General features: G+C 43.4%; 1 protein-coding gene across 1 annotated transcript; it reads left to right on the forward strand.

The window, feature by feature from the left end:
- The first annotated feature begins 2,366 nt into the window (after positions 1–2,366).
- On the forward strand, positions 2,367–9,201 carry LOC149304249 (uncharacterized). The gene is made up of 7 exons (XM_089479713.1): positions 2,367–2,382; positions 4,430–4,495; positions 4,858–5,151; positions 6,461–6,760; positions 7,395–7,496; positions 7,669–7,769; positions 9,052–9,201. The coding sequence occupies exons 1-7, from the start codon at positions 2,367–2,369 to the stop codon at positions 9,199–9,201; spliced, it is 1,029 nt and encodes a 342-aa protein (XP_089335839.1).
- The last annotated feature ends 220 nt before the right edge of the window (positions 9,202–9,421 follow it).

The raw sequence follows: 9,421 nt of genomic DNA on the forward strand, positions 1-9,421 counted from the left end.
CCCAAGCGACCACTCAACCTGGGCACTTGATCTTCCAGAGGGAGCACAAAACCACCCCACGCTGCTTTCCCAGCTTCATGCCAATGGCCAGGTTTCTCCAACTCCAGCGACTTCAGGAAGTCCATCTTGATCTGGAAGATGAAGAACCAGTTTCTCATGGAATGAATTTTGTACTAGTGAAATGGGAACCTGGGCTGTTTTCTTTATGTTCTGGATTATTAGACTGTGCTGTGTTTCTGCCTTTTCTATCCATGATGCTAAGGATGCAATTATGCAGGTGATGAGAGAGCCTTGCTCAGATCTGAGCATCAATTGTTCCTCCAAGAATGTCTCCTGGCTCAAGAAGGGTGTGTGTGTGTGCGCTTTAACCCAAATTTTGGAGTGAGGCAACCCCCTCTTTCAGAGCATGCCCACATTATATAATATAGGCAGAACATGAAAAGGTCACTTTTTGGAATAGAGCTCTCAGAATCCCCAGCAATTTTTTTTGGAATAGAAAATCCAGAATTCCATCCCCAAATCTGGTGGCAACATCCAAGTTGTATCCAAGCACAGTGAATATCGGGTGCCCTGCTTCCAGCCCACTGTCTTCTTCTTTTGATGTAGAAAAAACTCTGCAAATTTGTATTAAGAGGAACACGGCATAAATTTGTTTCTTATGCCTTTGATTGCTATCAACGCTAATGGCCCAGGATTCAGCTCACAGCAGATGGGCAAAGTGTCTTGACTTTGTGCAGGAATGGAGTGTGGTGTCCCCTGGTTGGAGTGGGTACTCATTGGACTAGAACCTGGACGCTGAAACCCAAATCGGAATACCCGCTGATGAAACAATTGCTCATTTTTTCCTTTGCTTTCTCACTTCTGGCCCCACACTGCTACTTTTTGGCTATTTTTAAGTTTTGGTTTACAAGAAAGGCCAGAAGAAGAGAGAGCAAAGCCGGATGCGGTTAGCTGCCCCATGGAGCTTGAAAGCAGGCCTTTGGTGTGGCCAAGTGGGGCCAGGAGCCTCGAGGCTGAGCTGCGATCTTGGCTGGAGGTGTGAGTGTGAGATGCAGGTTGGTGCAGTCTAATTTGTCTTTGCTGACAGATGATATTGCTAATAAGCTGGGCACCCCAGCTCTGTTGGGAGAGAAAGCAAAGCGGCGGTAGATTGAAGGACCAAGCATTGGGGGTCTACAGGCATCTTGGCTGAGGATGGAGTCCATGGCATTGGTGGCAGGTTTGGACATCTCTCTTGTCTCTCCATTCTCTTGATAACAGGAGCTCATTGTCCTCTCTTCCTGCATCCCAACATTTCACTGCTTCCCTGTCTTTTTCTTTCCGTCTTTATCTAGATCAGATGTAGACGCTCTCTGCAGCTTGGAGGACCATTCTCGGGAAACCAGAAACTGTGCTTCTGGGGGCATTATGTTCGTGTGCGCTTTCAAGTTGCCTGTTGTCTTATTACAACCTCAGAAATGTCATAGGGTTCTGTGCAATTTTTTTAATGACCTTCACACAGCCAAAATAAAATTCCTACAATTAGTCAATGCTTGCTTTGAAAACAAAACTTGTAAAGAATTACATCTTCTAGTGTAATATGAAAAGGGGAGGCCACTTTTGAGTTATCTGTTGGCCCACCTCCTCTGCATATAGCACTAGAATTGCAAGCAGACATTCAACAAGTGACAATCTTTCCATGCTAAAGTCCTCCTTGTTACTTAGCTGCTGGAGGCCATCATATTCAAAAGCCCAGTAATGGAGAATAAATCTGGAAAAGTATCAGATCCCTTTGTTACTTCTTTCAAGGAACATCTCTTTATTTTTAATTAGTATTTATATCATGATGTAGAAGAGAAGCAAGAAGTCAAGAGTGTGATTTAGAGGCCATTCATGAGATGAGAGTTCTCATTGAAAAGATCCACTGTGATTATTTCTTGGAATGGATTTATAGATTTTCACTTTCCTACAGAGCAAAGGGGCTTCTTCCCATACAGTAATCTGTGTATCCAGTTTTCAGAACACCAGCTCTGGGTCAGGACCGCTGGTTCCACGGTTAGGAGAGAAGCTTTATCTCCTTTGGTTCAGTCTTGAGAAATGGTCACTGGCTACAGCCTGGTTCTCTCAGCCATTTCCTCTCTCTCCAGTCTGGCTCTCCTTCTTTCCTTTCTTCCTCCTTATTTTTCTTTGGATCCAGCCTCTTCCTCCATGGTTTTTACTTCTTCCTTCTCCTTTCTTTAGTCTTTCTGTCAGTTTACTTGATCCCTCTCTCCTTTCATCCCTCCTTCTGAAAGGCCAGCACAAACACATGCAAGTATAGAAGTGGAAGGCTACCAACTCCTTTCTTTCTTTTTCCCTTTTCAGCTGCATTCTCAGTTCTTTGCTGGATGGGGCCCTTTGCAGGTAAGAACCAGAAATTCATTCCTGGAACTGGTACCCCAAGATAGGTTTGCATGAGATCTCAGAGAGGCCTGGATTCCTTTGCTGGGCCTTTGGATTAAGAGAAGGAATTCCTGCCTTGCAAAAGGTGAGGCTGCATATTTTCCTCATTACTGAGACTTGGTGTTTTTTGTTTGAATGGCATATTCTGTGCTACAGAGGTGGATGCTTCATATGACTGCCTCTTGTAACATACTGCCCTCCACATGTTGGTGGAGAACAGTTCCCACCAGCCCTAGTCAGCATTGCCAATGATCAGGAATGCTGGGGCATGCAGTCACATAGTCTTTGAAGGCCACGTGTTTCTATACCCTCCAGTCCTTTACTGATGAAAATGAAAACGTGTGGCTGAGCAGTGAAAAGGGAGTGATTAGACAACATGATGGCAAAAGTGTTTTCACAAAGATGACACTTCATGCTCTAAGCAGAAACCCCTGACATTTATATAATGAGCTCAAGAAAGCCTGAAAAAAGAGAGGAAAAAATTCCACCTAAGTAAATACAATCCTCTCTGTGAGTTTTCATCCACAGTCCGATTAACATCCCACTCCCAATTATTGGAAAATCTTAATCAAAGTTACTACTTTCTCTCAGGTCCAGAATTCACCTTCTTTGCCCAATGAAAAAAAAGCCTTTGGTCTGCTCCAGCTTTGGGGCTTTTCTCCATCTCTGTCTCAAGAGGGTCATACTCCGACCCTCGGTCCTGTCTCGGTGACACCACAGGGTCAAGCATGGATGAGTACCAGAGGGCAGCTGTCCTTCCTCTCATTCTCTCCTCTCCTTATTGTCACCTTTTTATTTATTTTAGTGGACCTTTGCTCCATAATCAGCTGTTACAGGAAGGTAGGGGACTGATTAGACAGGCTTTAAATTGGTGTTGTTTTAAGTGAGATTGCTTATTGGATGGTGTTTCACAATCACAGATTCAATCTTCCCCTGAAAATCAGCCATAATAATAATAATAACAATAACAATAATAATAATAATAATAATAATAAGATTTATTTATATACCGCCCTGTGGCAAACCAATCCGGGTGGTTGACAACAGTAAAAAAGAATTGCGGAGGATGATTGGCTCCCAATTTTGGGAATGAGTCTTTGAAGGCCTCTCCATCCCTTGTAACTGGTCGCTTTCACAAATGTATGTGACTGCTCCAGGTTTTAAATTTTAAAGGAGCTACTCAAGGCATCAAACCCTACCCCAAATTAGGTCCATAACTTTAGATAACTACTTCAAATCTGAGACCAAAACCATGAGTAGATTTACCACATCACTGAGCTGGAGACCAGCAGACACCCCTGTCTCCCCTCATGTGAGATTATTAGGCAAGTTATTCTTTGGTTCTAAGCATAGTATCTCCTCTTTTTAAAAAATGGAAGCACTCCACTCCATATCTCCAGGAGTATGTATGCCATAGAGAGAGGAGGAGAGAACATATGCAACAAGCAAGAGTCTTCCACTGAGTTTGTCAGATCAAATCAGGCCACAAACTGAGCGCTACCAGTTCAGGAACCCCCAAACGCCCCCTTTTCAGGATGACCTCAACTCTCTTATCTTGAAATATCACTGGTGCTGTGTTTTACCCAGGAAGATGGTTGCTAAATCTCTGGAACTTGCTGACACTGGAAATGAAAAGCTAGTTCTGCTCGGACTTGTGCTGTGTAATTTATGAAGAACAAGAGAAATAGTTAAGTTAACTCTCATCTTCTAGTGGAGATCAGAAGGACAGGGTTAAAGGACCTCTTTTTTCCTTTCTCAGGTTCACAGGGAGTTGCACTTCTCCCAGCCCCTAAAATCTCCTTGTCCTTTCCATTCAGCGTCTTTGCCAGAGGCGAATGGATCTGGTTGGCATGCAGAGCCCAAACAGGACAGAATATATTGCGGTTCTACTTCTATCGATGGGAAAGGGAGAATCAGTGGACTACATATAGGGAACAAGGAGAAAGTTCTTTGTGGATCTCCACAACAGACCTGAAGTCAGAGGAATCTTTTGCTTGCTCTTACACAGTATTAGACAACACAGGAAACCGTTCTGCATCTCCAAGGAGTAACTCGGTTGACTTCTCGGTCATAGGTAAGTCTGTGCTTTGGCGGTGAATGAGTTCACCTGTTCACAAGGCTCGCCTGGTCTGGAGGTTACACATTTTCAGAAGGGGAATGTTTCAGAATTGTGTGGCTTTCTAGCAGCTGAGGGAATGTGGTGGAGGAGAGGAAATTATGTCTTCCATGCTGGATTGTGTTGAAGCAAAAGCTGTCATTTTATAACACATCTGCTGTCCAAATGGGCACCCAACGCAGTTTGGTCCTCATGGCTTCTCAAGGAATTTTGTAAATGTGTTTCTATGACAGTTTCAAGAAATCTGACAAATGTTTGATAATTTTATTCCCATATTGACTGGATTGTTTTCTCTCCTTCTTTTTTGGGGTATGTTACAGAGCCCCCTGAAGCGCCAACTCTTTCCCTGGTTCCTCTGCACCCTTTTTACACCTTGGGAGAAGAAGTCACCCTGAAATGCTCAGCTTCTGAGGAGAAAGACGTGGCAAGATACAGATTCTGCAAGGAACAAAAGGGCCTTTGGAAGCTATTTGGGGAAGGGAAAGGGTCCCATGAAGCTTTGCAAGTGGATGCAAATGCTACTGGGCAGTATAGCTGCAGGTACTGGATCCGGACAAGGGAAGGGCAAGAGATCAAGTCCTTGGGAAGCAACACTGTTTCCATAGTTGTGAAAGGTGGGTGAGTCCCTGTTTGGGATGGGATGAGGTGACAGTGTTCTTGTTGAATTCAAGGGAAGCAAAAAAGAAGGAAGCCTGATAGAAAATACTTTTATTTATCTGTGTGATTTATATCGCAGCTTTCTCAGCACTGGGAAAGAACTCATATAGTTAGGGGTGTCAAGATCTTCACTGAGGGGTGGCTGGTGGGATTTCACTCTGCTATACTTTCATCCTGGCCTCTTTTCTGATTTTTCAGATTTTGGCTGGGGGAGTTATGAGCAATTGCCCCCAGAAAAGCCTCTCCTTCGCTGTGCGTTTCTGGAGGTGGGGGGTAGGCTGGGGTGGGAATTATGGGGCCCTCCAAATGTTGTGGGACTGCAATTCCCATCAGGCCCAGCGAGCATAGTCAGTGGTAAGGAATTCTGGGTGATGCAATCCAGGACCACATGATTCCCACCTTGTTATGGGCTTTTGTTACTGTTCTTTTCCCATTATTTCTTCTTTGTCTGTTATAGGGCAAAATGACACTGTTTTGCTTTGACAAAAAAAGGCAAAAGATGCTAAATGGAAACAAGGGAAAAGAAAGCACTAAAATCTTCCTTTCCCAGAAAAGAGTAACAGTCAGAAGCAACTAAAGGGCAATTTACTATTATCTCCCTATCTGTATTTCAACTGAAGAAAAAAAAGTTGACCCTGGAATCTGTTACTTAAAGACACAAGACAGCTTTAAGCCCTACACAGTGCTTTTCCTGATAAGAGCTGCAACTCTAGAGAGCTCACCCCTAAATGAAAGATTTAGCCTAAAATTTCTAGGGGAACATGCTGCTTTGGGAATTTGGATTTTCTGTATACATGAGTGAAGAAAGGATAGAAATTCAAACAAAAGAACTATAGTGCTCCCTCCTTTCTCGCGGTCTTAGGACTCATGTCCCTCACTTATGCATCAGGGATGAATGGAGGGGGAATGAATGGAGCGTGTGCTCACAGTGCACACTAGGGCACCCCTCCATGCCCACACTATATTCAAGCCAATGGGGCTTGAATATAAGCAAAACTCCATTTCCGCGAGGGGGTCTGGAATGGATCCCCCGTGAACAAGGAGGGGAGATTTTAGTGTGGTGGAAGCACCTCTAAATATTTGCAAGCCCTCAGGTTCTGGATTTTATTGGATGGCTGGGATGGGGTGAGAATGTACAAAGACCAAGCCCAATGTCAGATCTACAGTTCTCCATAGGAGGCATGCCTTCTTCTCCAAACCCCCAAATTCATAACCACAGAGCCATCTTAGAATACCTGATCTCTTTTGTTGCTGATTCTTCTCCAGATCCTCCACCTGCCCCAGAGCTGACAGTGGAGTCTTCATCTGGAGTGGTCCAGGAAGGGGACACCTTGCTTATCATGTGTTCATCCAATGGGAACCACGCTAAGAAAATATTCCATTTCTACCAGGATGGAGCTGAGATTAATTCCACTAATAAGGGGTCTCTGAAGAGCTCCAATGTGTCTCTGAGCATCTCCCTACAGGCTCAGCCCAACCACACGGGGGAATTTGCCTGCAGGTATGAAGAAAGAATGAACGGCAGATGGATCATGTCTTCCTGGAGCCAGAGGTTGAACATCACAGGTGAGTCTTTTTGGGGAAGGTGGCAGCATCACTACCAAGTGGAGAGAGCTTTATTCTGAAATGAGTTGGTATGTTTATGTGTCTTGTTTGAAATCACAAAGAACCTGGAAAAGATGAAGGGAGGAGAAAAGCTGGGTGCACTCAGGTGAAGATGGGGTATTACAAAGGATGGGAGAATGGCAGGGGAATAGCCAGAGGCTAGATAGTGGACTCCATCAGACTGGATGAAGCCCTTATCCTTTGGGATCCTATTTGTGTTTCTTCTCTAGTAGAGGGTGAAAGTACACAGGCATTCATGACATCTGTAGAATGGAGACAGAGACTGACAAGGTTCTTCCCTGTCTTTGTACTTTCACTCTCTGGAATCTCTCTAAAAATGTGATCCATGTTACCTTCTGGAAATGATACCGGAAGATCCTTTTTACTGAATGAGGGACTTGAGACATGGGGGTTTGGTGGTATTTTAACAGCTAACCTTAAGAATTTTTAAGGAATGCATTATATCACTGAAAGTCCTGCTACTCATCTAACCTGAAACTTAAAAAAAAAAGGGGGGGGGGTAGATGTTAAGGGGCAAAAAATCCTCTTGAATACTAAAATTCTACCTCCTCCTTTTTTTTTTTTTTTGGCTCAGTTTCCAGTTCAATACAAAATTCATACACAGCTTGGTGGGCTGCTTCATTTATGATCCTGTTGATGATTCCCTTCATTTTCTGCTCCAGGAGAAAGAAGAGTGGTATGTGATAGAGCTTGTGGGTACTTCTTTTCATAGTTTTAATAGCGTTCCCAGGGATCCTAATCTCCTGGAATTAATCCTCTATTTCAGATCAGTTTGTCAAACAATAGACAATGAGGATGAGTGCACTCTTTACATTTCCACCCACCTGTTTTCTCTTTCTGTTTGAAAGTATCAAAATCTCAGCAAGAATGTGAGCCAGGAGACAACAAGGAGAATAGGGAGAGATGTCAAAGGCTGGAATCCAAAGTGCCAACCGATGGAGACTTACAGGTAGCAATGGACAGACCGGTTGGTTTGACTTTCTGCAAGAATGTGGCCTTCCATTCCTATATCAATTTGTAATTATTTTTCAGTTCAAACGCTCTATAGGAAATTTGATTGGTGGGATTTTGGCCATTATAACTATAGGCATTTGGGTACATCTTTCTCCTTCATTGGGACATTTTAATGAGCAATTTCTTTCTTTAAGTCGTGTCTTTATGGAGCCATAAAGCTGGTCCTTGAGTCCATTTTATGGAGATATAATGTTGGTGCTTGTGTTTGCTAGATCAAACGTTATGAAAAACAAACACAAATGCACTCAGACATACTCATTACATAAATTTGTGAAATAATTTTTTGTGTAGGTATTAGTGATAAACATGGACCTTCTATGTTTAGTGGCAATCTACCTTTGAATATTTAATGCTGGAGATAAACAAAAGCAGGTGATTATGATCATATCATGGTATATCTATCATAGTCTAAGGTCTCTTTGCTGAGTTAAAAATAAAAGAAATTCTGGGCTAGAACAGCACCCAGTCCATTCCCAGAGTTCTGGGTTTACTTTTCCCATATTGATGATGATGATGATGATGATGATGATGATGCTTTTGTTCACTGATGAAAATAAATAAAATCCTAGTAGTTCCCTCAGTTTAGACAATCATAAATAAACCCTTCAGGTTTGTAACTATGCTCTAAAATGATAGAGCTATAATTTATTATCCATTCTTCAGGGCCACCTAGTGGTTTTATGTCTGGCAGTCAGAGGCTTCCATGGCAAGAGCGCAAGTGAACGGGCTGCAGGACTTTGGATGAGCCAAAGTGCTGGAACTTATGAATGAGATCCATCGTCTATTGATAAGGTTCACCACTTTGGATAGCTCCATTAATGTCCTATGGTTGTTCCTCCCCATTTGGAGGTTAAGCATTCATGGATTTGATTATTTGCAGACGGCTGTATTTGCTCCGCCACTGAAAAATATATTCTGGAAGTTGACTATAGAACAGTACTTGAAAACCTCCAGATGCCTAGAGACAGCACTTCTTTAGGATCTATAGGTCTTGATTCTGTGATCAACTTTAGGTTCTAGCTGAACCACACTCTGGCTAGAATAGTGTTTTTTTCAGGCAAAAATAATAGCAAGTCTATATTCGCGGTTTTCCCACTTCCATCAGGGGATGAGCGCACCCCTAATCCCCATGAAAACTGAAGGCTGACTGTATTCATAAGATTCGGCATTAGCCTGGTCTGAGCAACTTCCCCTTCCCCTTCCCTTTGCCTCTGCAGGGCCCAGAGGTGGCCTATGCCCATCTCAGCTTCTCTTCTGCTCCTACTTTTGCTGGACCAGTGATGGAGAGTGGAGTCCCATATGTGGAAGAGGAGGGAGTCATGTACAGTGAGATTCTGTTGCGACCCATCAAGAGAGCAGCAAAATAAAGAGAGGTTGTAGTAGAAAGAAGCTACCGCATGGGATGACAATGCTGCTAACCCAACATATCTGAAGTACCACCTCCTCCCATCTGAGCCTGCCAAAATTTGAGATTTTGTCAGAGGAGGCCCTGTTGTGAGCCGCAACATCTTGTGATGTTAGGTTGGTGGGTACATGTAATGGGACTTTCCTTTTAGCAGCACCTCAGCTGTGGAACTTCCTACCCAA

This window comes from Sceloporus occidentalis, unplaced genomic scaffold (assembly GCF_023333645.1).
Source record: "Sceloporus occidentalis isolate IW3139 unplaced genomic scaffold, rSceOcc1.0.p SCAF_14, whole genome shotgun sequence".
Classification (NCBI taxonomy): Eukaryota; Metazoa; Chordata; class Lepidosauria; order Squamata; family Phrynosomatidae; genus Sceloporus; species Sceloporus occidentalis.